At 61.3% G+C, this 21,027-nt stretch overlaps 1 protein-coding gene across 4 annotated transcripts; it reads right to left on the bottom strand.

The window, feature by feature from the left end:
- Nucleotides 1-155: 155 nt before the first annotated feature.
- On the bottom strand, nt 156-20,363 carry HNF1B (HNF1 homeobox B). 4 transcript variants are annotated; one of them, XM_068655905.1, is made up of 9 exons: nt 19,865-20,363; nt 15,442-15,641; nt 14,062-14,326; nt 13,465-13,706; nt 7,285-7,448; nt 4,430-4,562; nt 4,147-4,338; nt 3,714-3,832; nt 156-2,065 (listed from the first exon to the last, which is right to left on the bottom strand). In XM_068655905.1, the coding sequence occupies exons 1-9, from the start codon at nt 20,200-20,202 to the stop codon at nt 2,045-2,047; spliced, it is 1,674 nt and encodes a 557-aa protein (XP_068512006.1). In that variant the 5' UTR covers nt 20,203-20,363; the 3' UTR covers nt 156-2,044. The 4 variants fall into 4 exon arrangements, with proteins under 4 accessions (XP_068512006.1, XP_068512007.1, XP_068512005.1 ...); XM_068655906.1 differs by having other exon boundaries at nt 14,062-14,248; XM_068655904.1 differs by lacking the exon at nt 19,865-20,363 and adding an exon at nt 19,128-19,530.
- Between the last annotated feature and the right edge of the window lie 664 nt (nt 20,364-21,027).

Below are 21,027 nucleotides of genomic sequence, written 5' to 3'. Positions count from 1 at the left end.
CTGCCTCCCCAGCTGGTGGGCTCGGCCCCCAGAACCACAGGGAGGCAGCGGGGTGGCACTGCCCATACTGCAGGAGCCCCAGGTCCCCACTGCCCCCCGTCCACCCCAGCAGCACCTCCCACTGCGGCAGGATTCACAGATCACACAGCACCGAGTAGGAAGAAATGGTGTTTAATTAAGGTATACATTAAATTAGACGTCATTCTGAATATTGGTCTCCAATTCGTGGTGACTTATTCACTGTAGGGCAGCTCCCATCAGTCCCAGCAGAGGGTCCCACTGTGCCAGACACTGTGCAGACACACAGGAAAAGTCTTTCTTGCCCCAAAGAAAGCATCCAGTGTTTTTCTGAGCAGTCATCATCCGTCCACAGGCACCTCCTCTGCTCTTCACCTCTCTAAAGCACCCTCAGCAGTTGGCACACGTGGCAAAAATAAGAAAAAAATGAACAACTGGGGAGCATGAGATCCATTTCTGAAGGGGTTTGTGCACGGAGGTGCTTCTGTCCCGTGGGAAGTGAGGCGATGCCGTGTGCGGCTCCCACAGTTCTGGAAAGTTGGGCACCTAAACCACACCAGTGGGTGCAGAGCTGGGATGTGCCCTCACCGTGGAGCTGGGCTGAGCCACAAGCTGGAGATCGTCCCTCGAAGCCTGTCCTCTGGGAGCCACCGCAGGCGGGGGGAGGCAGCCCTGGGACCGGTGGTCTGAGGCTGCCGGGGTGCAGGAAACATCCCGTACCCTCAATCTGGAGTGAGCAGGGAGGAATTTGGGTCTGTGGGAACTCAGGGCTCTTCCAGCCTGCTTCTTCAGCACCTCTCGGAGGCGACGCTGCCACGGCGAGAGCACCGTGGTTACTGCTGAGGGGGGAGCCAGCCAGGCTCAGCAGCAGCAGCAGAAAATAAGGCACCTACACTGGCTGCTTTCTGGGCAGGAGACGAGGCAGTGGCCGGGCACCCATCCCAGCCGCATCCCACGGAGAGGAGGAGAGGCAGAGGGTCTCCAAACCCCATCTGAGGACGATCCCACCAGCACCTCCTGCTGCCACATCCCCTCGCACAGCACAAGAGCCACGGGCTCCCCTGGCAGCCGCCGGTGCTCTGAGCTTCCCGGCAGTGTGGCAGTGCTTCCCCACCCCACAGCAGCCCATCTTTGTGTCCCCCAAATCAGGCAGCCCCTGAGTTTTTGGGGTTGCCCAGGCTCTGGCCATCAGCAGCCAGCTGCTGGGGCTGTGCTCAGCACCAGCACCGTGCCGGGGGGGAACACACGTGTGGACTGGTGCTGCTGGACCGGTGTCCTCACACAGGCACAGGGCTTTCCTTGTGGGCTGGCTCAATGAAAGGAAGAAGGGAAATACAAAACCAACAGCGTACTCAGCTCTGACCTTTACCAAAAAAAAAAAAAAAAAAAGGGAGAGAGGAGGTTCAGGACCAATATATACAGATGGGGGAATTGCACTTAATTACAGTAGTTTACATCCATTGGACAAAATTTACTTCTTTTATATAAATCTTTATGTATAGGAGTGGGGACAGGTGAGGATGGAGCAGACTGTACCTATATTTACAGTTTAACTGGCTCAGTTCAACAGCTCACGCGATTCCTCCTCCCGAGCGCCAAGTAACAGACCCAAGTCCCTCTCAGTCCGTCGGGCAGAGGAGTGTAACTTAAATACCATCCGTCCTCCCCTGCTGCCACCTCTCAGGGCAGCTCCTTCCTATTCCCTCGGGAGAGCCAACGGCCTCTTGGAAGGCGAATACTTCAGAAAAAAAAATTTAAAAAAATGATAAAAAATAAAAAAAATCCTCAAGACACATCTCGGAAATACTGCGCGGAGGGGAGGAGAGGCGCGGTCCCTGGGCAGGTGCCCGCGGTTGGGGCTCGGGCCGGTCCCGGCGGGGTGCTGAGCCTCCGGCTCCGTGTCGGGGCAGTGGGCTCCTCGCTGCGGCGCTGGGCTTCTCTGCGGCTCGGCGCGCGGGTCGCCCGCGGGATGTTGTGGAAAATAAAGTTCCTGTTGCTATGTGCAAAGGCAGCGAGGTGTGGAGCATCACCAGGCTTGCAGGGGACACTGGGGAGGGAGAGAGCAGCACGGTGACGGGAGGGCGAGGGCAGGAGGCTCCCCGGGGAGACCTCCTCCAGGCCCCCCGACCTCGGTGGCACAAACCCCAAGCAAGCCCTGCGGCACCCCCAAAGGTAAAGCAGATCAAAAGCATATTGAGCCCGATATTGCCACCCCCAAAATAATACTCTAAAAGGAAAAAAAAGGGGCCTGTTTCAGCGATTGTTCTAACAGCCCCTGCCCCGTCCCTGGGGTCCCCCGGTCACCGGTGGGGTGGGGGCCGGCAGCCGCGGGTGACCTTGTGGGCTGGAGCGAACAGCAAACATCGTAACGCGGAGATAAGGAGACGCCAGGAGCCTCCCGTGACATGTCATTAGGGACGGGCCGTGGCTATCAGGTGTTTGCTCACGTAATAAAAATGGTGGCTCGGCCTCGAGCGTTGTCAGAGGAACCGAGAGCTGCGCACCCCTCCTGCACGGAGGGGACAGCTCGGGGAGGAGCAGTGCAAACGGCCACCACCAAAACCCAAACCCTGCCAGGGCTGGGTGCCACGCCGGCCATCGCTGGGGGAGTTTCACACCCATCCTGGCCCCATCTCCCCGCTCCTGCACAGAGAGCCCTTCTCCTGCTTTAATTAAAGCGTGAGGGCAGGATGGAGGGAGGAAAACGAGCGAGCCCCGGGCAGCGCCACGTCAAGGTAGGCTGACCGCAGCCCGGCGGCGGGGCTGCCCGGGCGCTCTTCCCATGCGAGGGACATTTCCTGTGTGCGGCGGGCTCGTTTCGGCAAGCCGGCATCAAAGCCAGCCCGTGGCAGGAGAGCACGATTAATCAGGGGGAGTTCGGGCTGAGCGCACACCAGATGGGCCGATAAGGCCGCGCGGAGGAAATGGAGCTCCCGAGGAGCCCGGCCGCGCCTCGCCGCCCCCACGCCGCCACGCGCAGGGCAGCGCTCGCCCCACGGAGAGCAGGAGCCTGCAGCGAGCCCCGCAGGAGCACCCGGTGCCATCACACTTCTGCCTTCCCCTGTAGGACACCCCGGGCACCCCAAGCCCCCGCGGTGCCCCCAGCCCCTTCCCTTTTTTTGCCCCCCGAGCAGCGAGCGGTGCCGAGCATCCGCAGGGAGGTCCCGCAGCAATCCCACGCTGTATTTACTCTGCGCTCATTGCAGGCATTTTTTTCCTCTCCACTGTCAAAGCTGGGTAAGAAAAGTTTATCTGCATACAAGTTCAAGGCTCTCTCTTATTTATCTAGCAATCAATAAGGGCCGCATATTTCCCACAGTCCCCAGAGCCGGCTGGTAGAAAGGGGCCATTGTCTGAGGAAGGCCTCGCGCACCTGATTTGAGCCGGGATAAGTCCTGTGCTGGCACGGGGCAGATAAAGTTTGGGGCTGGGGCCGCCACGCACCCAGCTCCAACCGATCCCAGCTCACCCCGGCCACGAAGGGCTGGAGCCAAACCCCCGGAGGATGCCCCAGCCCCGTGCAGCTGAGCGTGGCCTCAGCCAAGCGCTCACTCTCCATCACGGCCACTTATCACCCGTGTCCATCACGCTTGCCATCTGCAATAGGGTTTTTTTGCAGCCCACTGAAGGTGTTTGGCACCAAAGGTGGGACCCAAGGAGCAAACACCCCGAATTATCCCAGCCCCGGCCATTACCTGCTTACTGGAAGACATGTTGGTGAGTGTGCTGATGCTGCTGGTGTCCGTCACCACCATCGCCGAGGGGAAGCGGGAGGTGTGGGAATACTGGGGAGGCTCCTGCTTGTGTGCATACACTGCGGAGAGAAGGGGGACAAGCGGCCGTCACGGAAAAGCCACCCAGAGCCTTGGAAGAGGAGCAAAGAAGGCAAACCCCGCACTGCACAGAGGGGGGTGTGTGATGGATGCTGTGCAGACAGGGACACGATAAAACAAGTGGGAGGAAAGAAGGGGACAGAGCAGGGCGCATCCACCCCACCCCGGCTGGCACCCAGGGGAGCGAGCAGCACACAATCACGGGCAGGGGCACGCAGGAGGAGGCAGAAACCCATTTCCCATCAATTTAATCTTCCAGGCGCTCCCCAGGGCAGCTGCCCGGCCGGCCCCTTACTGTGCGAGTTGGGCAGCTGGGTGACGGTGGCCATGAAGGGCTGCTGGGCCATGTGGCTGGGCGACTGCTGCATGAGCGGCTGCTGGTGCGGGCTGTGCAGCTGCTGGGAGAACTGGACGGGCTGCAGGGCCGCCAAGCTGCCGGCCACGCTGTTGATGACCGGGACGCTCTGCGCCTGCGAGGTGTTCAGACCTGGAGGAAGGGACAGAGCGGGGACAGTGAGCGCCGGGGTCCCCAGCGTGCCGCGGGAGGGGGCGCGGATGTGTCCCGGGGGTGCGCTTACTCTGTGCGATGGCCATGACTCCCGAGAGCGGCGTCATGATGAGGTTCTGGGACTGCTGCGCGTTGTGGTGGGACAGGCTGTGGATGTTGGTCAGGGTGCTCACCGGGGGCAGCCCGCCGCCCGACACGGAGATCTGCCAAGGAGCAACGCAGAAAGAGACATCAGGCACACGGCGAGGGCTGCTCCCGGCTCCCCGACACCACCCGGACATGGCAACCCCAAAAACAGGGATTTGGGGGGTGGAAAAAGCCCCTAAGAGCTAAGCAGGCTGCGGCCACGCTGGGCACCTTTCAGTGAGGCGCCCTGGGGCTGCAGACCCTGGCTGGGACACCTGAAGACCGCGTTAATAAATAGCAAAGCAGCAGCGGTGCAAAGCTCCCCTGGAAGCGGCTGCCAGCGCTCCAGCAGAGCACAGCGCCGGGCACAGGACGCGGCCCAGGCGTTTGCCATTGTGCCCGCCAGGTCCAAGTTCCTGCAGCTGGGGACAACTGAGGACTCTCAGCACTCATTAACTTCCAGCCGTCACGGTTGAAAGTGGGAAATATAAACCTGGGAATCTTACAGGAAAAGACAAAAAAAGACCTGGGTGATCTTCTTAGTCATCACTTTTATGGAAAAAAAATCCTGGTTTTGGGTCTGCAGCCACAGCGTGCAGATGGGCAGTGCTGGTGAGGTGGCCAAAGCCGGCTCCCTGGGTTTGGGGTTGGTGCGTGATGGTCAGACACACACGGAGATCCTTGGAGCGTGCTGGGAGGGCTGTGTCGGTCCCTGGGGCACACAGGGGCACAGCAGTGCTGAAGTATTGCTGAATTATTGAGTCGCTGCTTTACTGAGTTCTCCTAACCCCTCTGATGGAACCTCTTGCACCGAGCAGCTTCGATCCAGGTTTCGGAGCCATCCTTTGGGCTCTCCGTGTGACACTCCTCGACACCGGTCCCAGCGCCTTGTTTATTTTGCCCATTGAATTTGAGATAGCCTCATTGCGATTGAAACATCAATAAATTCCAGAGCACGAGGGTGACTCATGTTTCCTTATCCAGTACTTTCCACTTTCAGAGTTTCTTCAAGGCCAGGTCACACCACGCCGCGGTGCACGAGCCGCTCACCTGCAGCCTGGGCACGTTTCAGGGGGAGCTGGGCAAAAGAGCTGCTCCCAAAAGGGGTCACCTGGAGAGGGCAGGACTGGAAAAGACCCGCCAAGCACTGGACCATTGCAGGGGGCTCTCTGGGACCACAGGAACAACACAAAAACACGAAGGAGGGAAACACCACAGCTGCCTGCACCCTCCGTAGCACTCCTCCCTAAAACACGACCGCCTTCAGATGCAGCAATTTCCTTGGCAGCTTTTGGTTTCATGCGGGGTATTAAAGGCACATGTTTACTTACTAGAAACCACAGCCTACAGCATATTTTTATTAAATAACTTGCAAGCACTAGCTAGCCTTGCTTAAAGATCAGAGATAAGCTGGCAGAGCTGCACGCTGCTGGGGAACCGGAGCAGCCCCAGACGGCGCTGTGCAGCGGGGATCATTCAGCAGGGCTCTGCCCGCCTGTGCCTTTAGCAGGCTGCTTCCCCCCCTGCAACCCGCTGCACTTCTGCCACGCGAGGGAAGCTCCCCTCCCCGGGGGCTCCTGTCCCCCCCAAAAAAAAGGGGCTCCAGCAGAAGGAGCTGGCTGGGGTGTGCCGAGAGCTCCGCGCCACCGAGCTCCTCGCACGGCTTTGTCCTCTCGCCCCCCACCCTGCACTGTCGGTGCCTGCTGCTGCCTTCAGTCGTGACTCATTTTATGACTTCAAGGCTCAGGGTTACGAGGCTCAACACACCCCGAGGGAGGCATGGGTGTGCTCAGGGCGCATGGCAAGGGAGCGTGCTGCGGGGCTTGGGATCGCCCTGCAGCGCTGCCTCTGCCTGGAGAAGGTCCCCAGAGCTGCACCCGAGCCGTGGGGCTGCAACGAGCCCCTGGTGGGGGCGAGAGGGGAGAAAGGCAAAGCAGGGAACTGCCAGGAGCCCCTTGTGGGGGTGAGCAGAGGGAAAGGGAAAGCAGGGAGCTGCCAGGAGAGAGCCCAGGCTGCAGGAGGGAGCGCCCAGCCAGCAGGCTTGTGGGGACGCACAGCCCAGGAGGGACAGTCCTGCGAAAATGGAAGTGAAAACCGGGGCAGAGCAGGGCTGGCCCCGCTGCCAAGGGCCATGCGTGACTTTCACTTTCAGCAGGAAAACCTCCTCCCGGAAGAGCCGCGGGGCAGCCAGGCAGCACAAAGCTGCAGCAGCCCGCTGCGAGGGAGCGCCGTGCTCCTGTCCCATCCCGTCCCGTCCCATCCCATCCCGTCCCTTCCCGTCCCATCCCGTCCCATCACACCCCATCTTGTCCCATCCCGTCCTGTCCCTGCCCGCACAGCCCGGCACCAGCACATGGCCACACACAGCACCAGGGGCTGGCACCGTCCTGGCACGGCCGGGCAGGAAAGAGCTTCCCAACAAAAAGCTCCGAACCCGGGAGGGCTTTAGGAAAAGTAATGAATGAGCATTTTATCAACGCCCGTGTCATCGGCGGGGGAAAGCAAACAGCGATCCACCCAGCGCGCAGCCAGTCAGCGAGGCATGCGATCGATGGGAGCGGAGCGGGCTCTGTCAGCTTTATGGGCTGTGTTTGGGGACCATGCGGGGCCACGGGGCCGCGCAGCGCGCTCGAGGCGGGCGCTGGGGACGGGCACGCGCCCGCGCCACGGCCCCGGCCCCACAATGCCCCATTGTTCGGCGCGGGCCGCGTGTGAAACCCGGGGAAAGCGTGTTTGCTTTGCCCGCTGGGCCCTCTTATCTTATCAGCGCCGCCGCCACAATCGGCCAGGTGTACTCACCATTTTACCGTCGGGAGAGAGCAAACCGTGGCCTGGGTCCAAGCCGGCCGGGGAGACCTGCTGCAGGACCGCCTGGCTGGTGGTGACCATGGCACCGCTGCCGTGGTGGCTGATGGCCCCCGAGGACGCCGCCTCGCCGCCGGCTGCCTGGCTGTACCGGACCCCTGCAAAACAGCACCAGGTGTTGGCATCGCCCGCGGGCACCCCGGTGAGGGCACCCCCCAGCCGTGCAGCCCCCCAGCCCTCCCGGGGCGTGCAGCACAAGGATGTGTGAGCCCCCTGAGTGATGAGCAGGAGGGGGGCAGCAGGCGAGGTGCCCCCTCCTCCTGTGCTGTTTCCAGCCTCTCCCCAGCCCCATCTCCTGAGACTGCCCGGAGAAAATGAAGCTGAGGGATACCAAGCGCCCAGAGAGAGCTCTCCGAAGAACCCAGCCATCCCTGATGGCCACGGGGCAGAACGGGGCTGCCCCCATCTGACCCACCCAGCCCACAACAGGCACCCCTTCTGCACCCATCCACAACCCTCGTGCACGGTGCACACCCACGTGCAACCTCCACCGTGTCCGAACGACGATTGCCCTCGCTTTTTTCTCAGCCTCTCCTGCATCCCATTTCCCTCTCGATTTGCTCTTGACCAGTGCATGATTAACAGAGAGCCGCAGGAGGACAGAGGGACCAGAAATGCAAACCTCCAAACCGGAGCGCAGCCTGACACCGCCAAGGGGTGAAATCTGGCTTGAGCGCAGGTCTTCAATATAAATCTATTTAATTTGGCTAAAAAGCCCTGCACTGATAACCATATGATCAGCCGTGTGTCATCGAAAGGCATCTACAGATCACAAATAATTAACCGAGGAAAACCCGCGGGAAACAAAAGCGTCTTTTACACGGGTGCCCTGACAACTCTGGTGAGAAGCCATTCATTCCGAGGAGCCCAGCACCGGGCTCGCAGCCGGGTTCACTGAACTCCCCGGAGATCGAAGCGAGGGCCCAAATCTCTCCTGGGATTGAAAATCACCAGCAGCAACCTCTGCGAGCATCATCTGCCCCAGCCAGAGCCAGGCATGAACGGTGACCCTGGCCACCACCATGGGCACCTTGAGGACCTGTCCCCAAACCCACAGCTCCATGCGCCCAGGTCGAGGGTCTTTGTCCTGGGGTTTTGGGGCTCTTTCTGCCAGGTGCCAGGAGCCCCGCTGGCACGGTGGCCAAAGCCCCAAGGACCTGGAGCTTCAGAGGCAGCTCCGTGCAGGCTGGCAGGTTGCAGGTCTGCAGGGATGCTCCAAAAACCTTTGAGTTAAGGAAGAAACACCTGAAATAACCAATAACTTGAGTCTGGCCGCTTTGTGCGCGAGGCCCCAAAAGCAGCAGACAGGGCACGGCAGGCTGCCTGCTGCCATCGCCAAAAGCACGGGAAAGTCACCCTTTAATTGCCTCCAAATTTTCACCGTCAGCTGGTTAAACACGTCCCGCAGATAGGAATCTCCCCGCGATGTCTGGTTCCTGATCATTTCCCAGCAAACCCCTTTATCCCTGATAATACAAGAATGTCCTCTGGCAGGTGGATATTTGCCGCTACGAGTGGACGTCCCAGCCATGAGCAGGGTAAACATTACTCAACCGGGGCACTGTCACCACATTCTTCCCCGCAGCCCCGGCCTCGTGCAAAGTGTGCTTCAGCCGCTGCCGCTCTGAGATCCTGCAGCGCTGCTCAAACAATGGGAGGGGAGATAAAATAAAGCCCTTTCTGCTCACAATGGTCTTAAAGATAGACGGGGAGCGCGGGCGGCTCCGGCTGGAGATTAAATTATAGTTTCTGCGCCGATGAAATAGTGATTGAATTGGCTACGGAAGAGACCCGAGGTGTGTTTGAGAAACGCAGGACCGGGGGAGACCTCGCCCCTGGGGGTGAGGGTCTGTAAGGTTTGAGGCAGTGACACCGCGAGGGGGGGATGCCGAGGTCTGCTACCTGCCGGGGCGATCTCCCCCCCTTTGGATTCCGTGAAGCTTTCAGTGAGGACAAAATTTGACACCCCAAATCACGCCGCACCCGCTTCAGCCAAGACTCGCAGAATTACAAAGCTGTCTTTAAAAAGCAGACGATGTTAAAAGCTGATTTTCTAGCTTCTCCCTGCAACCCTAAGGACGAGACTGCTGTTTGAGGAGCGATAACCACCGCCGAGGTGTCCGGGGAGTCTGGTGGCCGAGGCTTGGGCAGGGTACGGGCTTCCCCGTCTGCTGCAGCTAACTCGCAGGCCTTTGGGAAGCCACCAACTATTTATTTTTTTATTTTTTCATTCCTAGAGCGGGATGGCTATCACTGCTGGTTGTACGCCCTCGCTGTCGGGCTGGATTTTGGCAGATTTGGGTTGGCACCAGGAGGCTCCCGCTGCTCAGTTCCAACAGCGCTCCGGGCGATGGAGGTGCCGGTTTGCTCTGCTCCCCGCTGACCTCCTGCCCACCTCAACCATGGCCATGGGGAGATGGTGGGGCCGTCCTATGGGTCTGAACATAGGATCTGTCCCCTGACACCACTCCGGCCCCATTTGTTGCCCCCCCTGGGGCGCACAGCTCCCTCCTGGGGGGCTTCACGTCCCGCCTAAGCGCAGGGTTTATGGCACGGCGGGCCAGGCGGCTGCACAGAGCCGGGCACGATTGTTGTCCCTGTGCTTGAAGCAGCCCCAGCACAAGATTTATTCCTCCTCAGCCTCTCCCCGTCCCGCTCTGCGCAGCCGCCCCAGAGAGGAGCCTGCCCGTGAATCACAGTTAATGGGCCTGCCCGCGGAGCCTGCGCCCTAAAAGACTTTTTTTTTTTTTTTTCCTCCGACTGGAGCTACAGCCATAATATAAAAGTCTGTTTATGGGACCCGGCTATTGTTTGGCCCCCGAGCTGCACAGCCCGTGAAATGTTTTACTGCTTTCCCATGTTTCCAGACAAACCGCGGGGTCTGGCTCCCGTAGCCTTAACCCTGTGTTTCAGCCCCGCGGCCGGCACCCCCGGCTCTGCGGGGTGCCAGAGCCCGTCCCCGAGCCAGCACATCCCAAAGCACATCCCCAGGAGCATCCCACAGAGCATCCCGAGGCACATCCCGAGGCACAACCCCTGGCAGCAGCTCTCACTGCTCGCACCGGCTGTGTTTTCACCCGGAGCCTCGCCGACACCCCGCGAATCGCCGATTTTGGGGCTGCCACTCAAATTGTCCCTAAAGTGTTAATCTCGCTCAGTTACAGAGGTGCATAGTTTATATCCATTATAAACCTGTTTATTGGGACTGGACCCTCCCATTTTGCTGCTGTCATAAAGCCCTAATTACCCCCCATAAAACCGGGAAAAGCTCCTAAGAGCGCACCGTCCCCACCGAGCTGCACAATGAGCGCAACAGGAAAGAATTACAACGGCTGGCACCGGGTCCGCAGCCAGAACCAGCACGTACCCCACGGCTATCAAAGAGCAACTTGAAAGATCCAGATATAAACTGATGTACCTCTGGACCAGGGTTTTATGGACGGGCTTTTCTTTAAGGAAAAAAAAAAATAAAAAATTAAAATCACCCGAATTGCCCTCGCGGCTCACCGAGAACCTGAGGGCGTGGAGCTGAGTTATTTTTATATTTGTACGTAGGTCTGTGGAGATATCTAAAATCTGTACCATGTATATTCAGATATAAATAACGTTTTTTTATTATACACACGCATGTGAAGGATGGCTGCTGTGTGGGCACTGCCAGACGGATGGGGCAGGGGGGGGGAGATGCTGCGGGGCCGGGGCTTTGCGGGGCACCCCGGGGCCCTTTGTATGCAGTGGGGACATGGGGGGGTGGGGGGGACACAGCACGTCACCTAATCTCGTCAATGCACTGATTGTCTTTGGGGCTCTTGAAGATAAAAATGGCATAAGCCAGAGTCTGTGGCATGGCACCGAGGCAGCGAGATAAAGCCCTGAGTGACCTTCAAGTCAAACAGGGAACCGAGATCACTGATAATGCCCTATAGGAAGGGAAAAGTCCAGAGTCTGAGAAGCCTCCGAGATAGGCTTGAAGTATTTACCTCCAAATAGTCAAAAACTCCGGCCTGAGACTTGGCTCGGGGTCTCCAGGAAGAGGCTGGGAGGATGCCCGACTTTTCCAGCTCTTTCCCCACGCCCCTGCCCTTTTTGGCAGGGCACCCCCCAGGCGATGCCGCCGGTGCCCGGTTTTGGGAGCAGTTCTGGGCTGCCCCTCGCAGCCAGCCCCACCGTTCCCATCCCCGACAGAGGGACAGGACGCGGGGCAGCGTCCCCACACCGTCATTAAGCTGTTAAGGAGGCGCTGAGGGCTCCAGACAGCACCACACAGGGTGCAAGGGCAGTTCAAATCCCAGCACGCGCAGCCACGGACGGGGTCAGCACCTCTCGGAGGACCCGGAGCTGCTTTGGGGGCTGCAAACCCACAGCTTGTAGGGCCCGAAATGCCACCGGGTCTGACGGACCCCAACACAGGCACTGGCTGAGCTCCAGCCCAGCCTCCTGCTCCACAAGCAGCCCTCGCCGTGCCCACCTCCTCCTCCTCCTCCTCGGCGAGGCCGATGCGCTCCAGCGCTGGCCGCCAGCAAATCCCCGCGGCTGAGCCCTCCTGACCCCTCGGTGGCCATCACTCCTGCCCGGCTCAAAAGCCCCTCCGAATGGGCTGTCATCGGCCCTATAGCCGCGGCCGGCTCCTGCTGGCCTAAGCTCGGGTGGGAAAAGAAAGGTTTGGGCTTAACGGCCCCGCAGCCCCGAGATAAATGCCCGCGGGTGCAATAATTGCTGTCCCCTAATAGAAGGGGACAAAGGCTCTCGCGGGGCGCCTGCATGCGCGCTGGCAGGACGGGGGCACATCAAAGGCAGCGGGGTTCGTTCAAAGCCCCGGCTTAATTGTCAATTAAGCATGCACGGGGGGGACAACGCCATGACAACGCGGGGCTGCATGCTGGTGCGGTATTGTCAAGCCCGGCGGCCGACACAGAAAACAGCTGATTTTGCTGACAATGTGCTTGTAGGGCACCTTGTAAGCAATCAGCCGGTGACAGGAGGGCAAACGTCCGCCCGGTCCCCGCCATTGTGCGGGGCATTCCTGGGGCAGGGTCACGCCGTGGTCACCGCGGGGAGAGCTGCGCCGGGAGCCGGGGCTGCCAGCGGGGCAGGTGGGACGTGGGAGGTGGGGTGCTCTGCGCCCCATGGGTGTCCCCACACGTGGAGCCTGCCTGGGGGTCCCACAGCACCCGGGATGGCCCCGTCACCAACTCTCAGCACCCTCTCCCCATGCCTTTGGGACTCTCTTCATTTAATTCTGCTCCAAATGAGGCTGGGGGCTTGCAGGGACAGCTCCAAGAGGGGGCTGGTTTTCGGCTCCCCAGCCGGGCTGTGCGGGTGCCACCCCAAGGGGGTGCCGGGGGTGTTTGGGGTGCATCGCCCCCAGCCCCACGGCCCCGCGCTGACCCCTCACCGCCCGCTCTTGTTTGCCGGGGCTGGCGGCTTTGGAGTGCAGATTGCAGGTAGCGGCACAATGGGGATTGTTCTCCCAACAATGCCTCTTGCCCCACGCTGCGGCCGCCGCGGACCCTCCCTGATTACCCTCCCGGCGGCGTTATCTCCTGCTTCAATCCCCCTGGCCACAAACACCGGGGGCAGAGGGGAGCCCGGCTGCAGGGCTTGGCGCACACCACTCGTGCCATTCGGGTGCCCCCAGGGTGAGCCCTGTGCCCCCCGGGACAGCTTTTCCTCCCCCAGCCCTCCTCGTCCCACATCCCCGCCCCAGCCCAGCCCAGCCCGTGCGGGGACGCCGTCAAATTGAGCCAGCCAAGCAAACACCCATCTGTCCTCAGCAGGATGGCAACCAGCCCTCGCCACGTGGCTCGCCCGGCCACAAGGCTGCAGGGACAGCGTTCGCTCCTCTCCACACCCAGCGAGGCTGCGGGGGGACCGGGCTGTCCCCGTACCTGGGTGCTGAGCAGGGTCCCACCCCATATCCGAAGTGTCTGTGGCCGGTTTGCCAACTGGGAAACCGCACCAAGAGCTCAGCTCAGGGTGGGCAGCACGGACCAGCCTCCCTCCGAGGCCATCACCACCTTGGTGGTGCACGGCCCCAAGTGTCCAGCGCCCCTTTCTCCAAGAGAAACAGGGGCCAGCGCGGCCACTGCTCGGCGCCACCACCCCGGGGCTCACCTGGCATCTTGCTGGGGGGCGAGGCGCTGGGCTGGTTGTGGTGGGGGGAGCCGTGGGACAGCAGCAGGTTCATGCTGTGCGGGGGCTGGCCCGAGCTGTAGGCGTCCATGGCCAGCTTCTGGCGGAAAGCCTCCTCCTTCCGCCGGTTGGCGAACCAGTTGTAGACGCGCACCTCCGTCACCAGGTTGGAGCCGAGCCCGTGCGCCTTGGAGGGAGACACCCCCCGCTGCAGACACTCGGCCCTGCGTGTGCGAGGGGACACGTTGGAACACGGCTGCTGCTGGGGAGCCCCCTGATCCATGGGGGTCCTCGGGTGGAAGGGGGAATTTGGAGGTGTTTGAGCCCTCCCTCAGCGCCTGCCCGTGCTTCCCGACCGCATCCATGGCACAAAAGCCACCCCACCTCCCTCCCACCTCGTGGCATCCCCGGCTGTAGCAGGGAGCTTTCTCAAGTCTGCACGCTGCCCCCGGGGGGGGCAAAGCAAGGCGAAAACAGGGCTGGTGGCTCAGCCACACCGTGCCACTGGGGCTGCTGTGGGTGTGCGAGCCGTGAGCCCGGCACCGTGCGTGGTTTTTGGAGGAGAGGGGCGGCCGTTACCTGTTGCACTCCTCCACCAGCGCCTCTCGCTCCTCCTTGCTGGGGTTCTTTTGGCGGTCGTAGGCTTGGTACAAGATTTGCTGGGAGGCCGGCCCCCACTTGAAGCGATTGCGGCGCATCTTCTTGCTGGGGGTTTCGGAGCAGGCGTCGTCAAGCTGGCCAGCCCCCTGGTTCTGCTGATTGAACTCTGGAAAGAGAAACAGCAGCTGATCCTGACTGCTTTTGTCTGTCCTATTTCCACAACCCTGGACTGTCTGGTTGAACTCTGAAAGAGAAAGGAGCAGACGTCACCCGGCCTGTAGCCGCCGCTCAGAGTCACCGGCACGCGCGGCGGCAGCCCCCAGACCCCCCCCCTGCTCCCCAGACCCCTTCCTGCCACCCCCAGCCCCCGGCCCCGGTGTTTTTTGGTGCCGGTTTGGGGCACCCCGGCACTGGCCGCGCACGTGGGCAGGGGCAGCGGGGTTACGACCGACCCGGACGGGTGTTTAATGGGGAGGCAAGCGCAGCGCATGCATATTCATGGTGGGGCTCTGCCGGCCTGCGCTTGTTCCAGGAGGAATTTTGCAAGCCAGGAGCCAGGCAGGGCACACTGAAACCCCCCAAAATGAGCTCTCAGCCACCACGGAGCCCCCTCCTCACACGCTTGCCCTACCCCTGGCTCGGGGAGCTGGGGGCTCAGCCCCGCGCCCCCGAGGTGTGCGCCAGGGGTGACCTTCCCCGCGTCCAGCCGGGCACTTGTCAGCGTGGCAGTAAAGGGAGATTAATGGCAGGTTTTTATTATTCTCAAGGTTTGCGGGGGAATTCTCCCTCTTTTTGTAATGGCTTTTCCCCCTTGTGACAACAGAGTCCCAGGCTGGAGCGGGCTCTGTTTGCTTTCACATCTCCAGGTGCGCTTTCAAAGCGGCAGCGCTTGGTGCTGGACCCTTTTCTGCGCTTTTTCTTGCTGCATTTTGCATCTTTTTGGAGGAGCAGGGGGGCTCCGGCATGCTGGACAGGGCCCTGGGGGATTTAAGGAGCCCTGCTCTGGGTGCTTGGTCAAAACGGGCTGTTTTAAGTAACTCCAACTGCCTGAGAACATGCCGCAGGTACAAATCATTTATTTATTTTTTCTTTCCTCTCTCTTTACTTTTTTGCCAAGGAGTTGCCGAAAATGAGCGCGCTCAAGAAGCGCAGAGAGGAAAAAGGGGGCAGAGGTGGGAAACGGATCTAACGGTGTGCGACCCTCAGTCGCTTTCCCAGCTCTGAGGAACAGAAACGCAGAAACCAAAATGTTCAGAGGGGCTCGGGGCAGCGTCACCGCGACCGAGGGGGGCTCCCACCCGTTTCTCCTGCAGCCCCAATGGATTTCTCTCATCAATCCCATCCCCGCCGGGTACTTACGCCGCAGGATCTCCCGCTGCTTGCGGACGTACCACGTGTAGAGGGCGGCCCTCTTCTGCGTCTTCATGGGGGTGCCCTTGTTGAGGTGCTGCGAGAGGTGCGACTGGTTGAGGCCGGTGACGTCCACCACCTCGCGCTGCGGGATGTTGTGCTGCTGCATGTAGCCCTTGATCATCTTCGCCGCCCGCCACGGGTCCTCGCTGCGGGGTGGAGGAAACCAAGGGTTAAGCTTCCCCCAAATTTGCCCTTTTTTTTTTTTTTTTCTGCGATGGAAGCCTGTTACGATCACCACAAACCCACTGGTATTGGTGGTAGAAAATTTTCTTCCTGCCTGCCCTGGGCTGAATCCTCTTTTAGGAGGGCACAAAATCCCCCGGCCGTGTCCTTCGGGGGAGGCACCCGCTGGCCTCCATCCCCCCCCCAGGCTGAGGCTGAGGAGCAGAAAGCCAAAGCAAGAGAGCAAACCCAGGTGGCCCCCAGGATGGAAAACCCCAACCAAGTAATTTTAAGTCAGTCTCGAATATTTTTCAACACTCGGATTTGGCTCCGGCACGATCCAGTTGCAAAATGGCTCTTCCCTAAATACGCGTTCCTTTGGTGTCCTTGTGCTAGCTGGCACCAGTTTAGGGAACAAACCAAATTATGGCCAAAAATAAAAATGCTGCATGCGTTCTTTTAGCTCCCATGAAAGCAAAATGCAGTGGGAGGCAAACGGGCCGACACACCTGCACCGAGAGCCCCGGGTTTAGGACCCCCGGGTTTGTCCTGCAGCCCTCGAGGACGCTGGGCTAAAAGGAAGTGCTTTAAAACTGAAAAATCGGCGTGGAACCTAAAGCTGGTCACAGTCGTGCACTCAAATAATGAGATATTCTAAGGCTGTGCTTGGAATAAGCGTCCAAATGCTTTTCCAATTCATTAGTTATTTTGGATCCTTCAACTTGTCAAGGGGAAAAAAAACCAACGAGGAGATTTCTTACTTTTTGTCCCGAACGCAGCACAAAAACAAAGCTGTTTGGACCCAAAGCAAAAGCACCCAACTGCAAGCAGCCCGCTGGCTGCAGGGGCGCTTCGTCGGCTCCCCGGCCCTGGGGCAGGGGGGCACGGACCCTTTTGGAGGGCACGGACCCTTTTGGAGGGCACGGACCCTTTTGGAGGGCGCGGACCCTTTTGGAGGGCGCAGACCCTTTTGGAGGACGTTCCCGTGCCCAAAGCCCATTGCCCCGCTGAGCGCAGCGGGCTCGGGCTGCGGCACCTTTTGTCCAGGTGCCTCCAGGGGCTTTTTTACCTGGAGGAGGACCTGGAGACCCTTCTCCTTCCCACACACGGTGTCCTCAGTATGTCCCTGGCTGCATTATGGACCCCTGGAGCTGTAGGGGCGCACAGCGGTGCTGCCCTCGGGGGGCTCCCCCAGCACGGACGTTACCCAGGTGGGCACAACACAGCCTGCAGCCCCTTCCCGCATTAAATTACCCACCGAGACATCACCAAAGCAGCACGGAGCCAGGGCAGCGTGTTTTTTGGGGCCACACACAAGGAGAACTCCTCTCACCGCAGGTCTCCTGCGGGCGCTCAGCCCTGCTCCCAGCAGGGAGTGAAGCCGGGCACGAGCCGAGGGGCTGCGCGTGGGCTTCCCTCCCCAGCAGCTCACCGTGCCCACCTGATCCTACTAATTACTGGTTGCTAATAAGTTAATGGGACAGAGCTCGTCACCCTTTCCCACAGCAGGCTGGCCCACGGCTGCACCAAGGGCATCGCTTTTACAGAGCTAAATCCCGAGCCGGCGCAACAGAGCGCACTACCAAAAGGGAAAGAGAGATATTTTAGGTTACAGGCAAGACTTCTGAATTGAAATAAAATTTGGCAACGTTTTGGTTGAAAAAAAAAATAATAATAATAATTATGTGAGCATTAGAAAAAAAGTCCACAAATTTCCTTTCATTTTACAACTTCGTGGAGGGCTTCCCTCGGGTATTTCTGGGGTGTTTCTCACTTACGCTTTCAAAGCAATTTTTCAGCTCTTAATTTCTGAGCAGCGTTTTTCTTTACAAATCAATTTGACCGTATTCAAAAGGGTTAAACAACCTGAAACCAAACCCAAACATTTTGTTTCATGTTAAACAAAATGTTTGGACTTGACCCAAAATGAAACGTTTGAGTGTTTGTTTGCCTCTTTTCCCTTTTTTTTTTTTTTTTGGTTAACCTAAAAAGGCAGAGAGGAAAACATTTTGATTCAACACAAACCCTTTTTTTTTTTTTTTTTGTTCTGTCACCAAAATGAAAACCTCGTTAATTGCCTAATCTTCATCAGGACTTTACATGCAGGAAAAACACCGACCCAGAAGCGCTTGGTAATACCGGAGCAGCAGTTTGTAGCCCTCGCCCTGCAGCCCTTCTCCACCCCGTGCTGCCCCTGGCATCAAGGAGAGGCTTTTTTTTTTTTTTTTTCCTGCCCAGAATTAACCAGGACGAAGCCCGGCTGCGAACACCGACCCAGGGCAAGCACTTCCCAGCCCAGCCTCGTGCCCGTCCCTCTCCCCAGGACCCCCCACCTGCTCGCCCTCTTTGTCAGCCTTGAAAACAGGTAAATACACTCAACATCCTCGGAGAAATATGCCAAGAATTTATACACATGGATTATAAACCCGGCTCCCTACATCGGTGATCTATCTAATCTGCATCTCCCTGTGCACACAGCGCGGAGCAGAGCTCGGAGGCGGGGGGTCCGCGGCCACCCCTTCCCCTCTGCCCCGGGCACGTTTTGGAGAGGGTTTTGGCCTCCCCACCTGGGGGACTCCCCCAGTTCCCCTGCGGCACCATCCCCATTTTTTTGGGGTGCTGCAGGGATCGATCTCTTGCCCTGTGCACCCAGCAGGGCCGCTGGAGCCTGGCCGGGAGGGAGCCGTGGGGCGTCTCGCCCCGGAGCTGGGCTCTGCACCCCCGGCACCGCTCTCCAGGCTCTGCGAGGAGCCGGGCTCGGCGCTGCCCTGGCACAGAGCTGAGGACATTTGGGCCCCCTGAACGGGTCGTAGGGACGTCAAACTGAACGTGGTGCAGGTGAGCAGCCAAGCCCAGGGCACGCCGCTGTCCCCAAAACGAGCCCTGGGGCTGAGCACCCCCAGGGGCACGGGAACAGCCCGTGACCGAGCTGAACCCAAGGCCAGGAGGCTGGGGCTGCGGGGTGGCAGCAGAGCGGGGTTTCGCCCCAGCGTGGGGCTGAAAGCGATGGCTCCCGACGCCTCTACCTTGGCTGCCTCTCCAAGTACAAAGGGCTCTCTTAGAGCAAACACAAGCTCTTTGCAAAAGGCTCCTCAGGGACATGTGCCTGCTCTTGTTTGCACCAAAGGCAAACTTTGCACAGGAACACCTGTGGGAGAGCAGCGACGCGGGGCAGAGCCCTCCCTGCGCCCCCGCTGCCACCCGGGCACCCCAGGGCCGGGCACAGCGGCAGGCGGAGGGGAATTGGGGACAGGCAGAGCACCCAGCGGCACGCAGGAGGGGTGGGTGGGTGGGTGCCCACCCAGCTGAACAGCCCTACAATGCCGTGCCCCTCAGCACCCTGTGGGGCCAAGCGGAGCCCTGGCACGGGTGCCACCACCCAGCCCCGTCCCCAAAAAGCTGGGGGCTGCCTCATACTGGGGCAGGCTCCGAGCGCCGAGCACGGCACCCACGGCACCTCCAGCACCCACCACAGCGCTGCCTCTGTCCCGGTCCCTCCCGAAACACCCGGGCATTGGGGGCTGGTGGAGGGGCACACGGCGGCACAGCCCCCCGGGGGGAGAGGCTCAGCGCTGCCCGTCGGGACCCCTGGGGACGGGAGGGAGCCGGGGACGGCCCCGCGGGGCTCCCAGCGCGGTTCCACCGGCCCCGGGTGCGCAAAGGGGGCAGCCCCGAGCGGCACAGCCCCGCTGCGCCCCTCCGGCACCCTCCCTGCCCGCGCCCCCACGGGCCCGGGGCTGCTCCGCCGCGCCCCGACGGCTCGGCACGGCTCGGCTCGGCAAGGCACGGCTTGGCAAAGCTCGGCTCGGTTGGGCTCGACCCGGAGCCGCATCCCCGGGCCGTGCCGGGTCGGGTTTGGGGGTTTCCTCCTTCCCCCCTCCCCGCCTGGTTTACAACTCGGGCAATGAATAACCCGCCTCTCCGCTCACCCTAATCGCGGCCCTTTGTGTATCTTTCTGTTGATGATTTATAGAAATAAATTAATAACGCCCCGGGCTCCACGTGCTGCAGTTTATGTTACATCTCACGGCGCGGACGCAGGACGGAGCCCGGCACCCCCGGGCACCCCCGGCCCCGCCGCTCGGGGCGGCCGCGACCACCCGACGGCTGCCCCGAGGTGTCCCCGAGGTGTCCCCGGGGGTGTCCCCGCCGTGTCCCCGCGCTGTCCCCGCTCTGCCCCCGCCCCGCCCGCCCCCCCCGGCGGTACCTGATCATCCTCTCCACCTCCGCCCGCTGCTCCACGGCCTCCTCGGTGTTGAGCGTCTGCAGCTCGCGGAGGATGGGCGGCGTGTCGAAGTCGTCGCCGTCCTCCGAGCCCTCGTCGCCGGACAGCTTGCCCTTGCCGTGCCCGTTGGCGAGCGGCGGGTAGGCTGCTTTGCCGTCGGGGGGCCCGCCGGGGGACAGGGGCAGGCTCTCCAGCTTGACGCCGAACCCGGCGGCGGGCACCATGTCCTCCAGGGCGCGGATCAGCCCCTCCTTGGTGGCTCCGGAGCTGAGCAGGGCGCCCAGGAGCTCCCGCTGCAGGGCGCTCAGCTGGGACACCATGGTCCCGGGGGGCTCCCGGGGGGGGCTCCCGCCGCTCTCCCCTCTTTTGGCCCGGCCCGGCCCGGCCCGGTCCGGCCCGGCCCGGCTGCCCCCGGCACCTGCCGCTCCGCCGCAGCTCCGCTCCGCCCCGGCCGCCCTCTACCAAGCCATGCCGGCCTCCATTAGGCAATATACCTTATGCAAATCAGCGCCGGGAGGCCTCTCCTCCGGCAGCAGCGGGGGCGGCCGCCGCCCGGACCCCGCGTCCCCGCCCGCCCGCCCGTCGCGGCCCGGCCCCCGCGCCCGGCTCGGCTCGGCCCGGCCCTTATCGGCCGCCTTGGGACGGACTTTGCCCGGAGAGGCAAAAACGGAGGCCCAGGAGCAGCGGAGCGGCCGCGGGGAGGGCGGCGGAGCGGCCCCGGGGAGCCCCGACGGCGCTGCCGGCAGCGGGAGGCCCGGAGCCCCGGCGGCCGTCGGGGTGCCGAGCCCCGTGCCCCCCGTCGGGGCGGCCCCGGCCGCGCTCCGCAACGCCCCGACGGCGGCCCCGGGCCCCCTCCGTCCTCGCCCGGGGCTCTTCGGGCTCCCCCCGGGCTGCGGGACCCCAGGGCTCTCCGCCGCGGGGGTCCCGTCGGGGTGCCGCCGGCCGGCAGGAGGGGCTGGGTGCGGACACGCCGCCCTTCGGATGGGGTTTTTTGGGGGGACCCGCGGCGGGTTAGCAATGGGACGGTGCAGGGATGGGGTGCTCGGGGACACGGAGCCCCCACGGAGCCCTGAGAGCCGCGGGGGGAGCAGGGGGCAGGGCTGGGAGTGGGCAGAGGGGAGAAACCCAAACCCCGGGACCTGAGC

The sequence above is a fragment of the Anas acuta genome, chromosome 19 (genome assembly GCF_963932015.1).
Source record: "Anas acuta chromosome 19, bAnaAcu1.1, whole genome shotgun sequence".
Taxonomy (NCBI): domain Eukaryota; kingdom Metazoa; phylum Chordata; class Aves; order Anseriformes; family Anatidae; genus Anas; species Anas acuta.
The sequence above is the reverse complement of the archived record's forward strand: the minus strand, read 5'-3'. Positions and strand labels throughout refer to the sequence as shown.

Excerpts from the sequence above, each read along its gene's own strand:
- HNF1B (XM_068655904.1), bottom strand. The coding sequence starts at position 19,489 with ATGCGGCTCCGGGTCGAGCCCAACCGAGCCGAGCTTTGCCAAGCCGTG. Across the intron at positions 14,327-15,441 it reads GCAGCGGGAGATCCTGCGGC|AGTTCAACCAGACAGTCCAG; the intron begins GTAAGTACCCGG and ends TTTCTCTTTCAG. Across the intron at positions 7,449-13,464 it reads GCCCCCCAGCAAGATGCCAG|GGGTCCGGTACAGCCAGGCA; the intron begins GTGAGCCCCGGG and ends GCTGTTTTGCAG.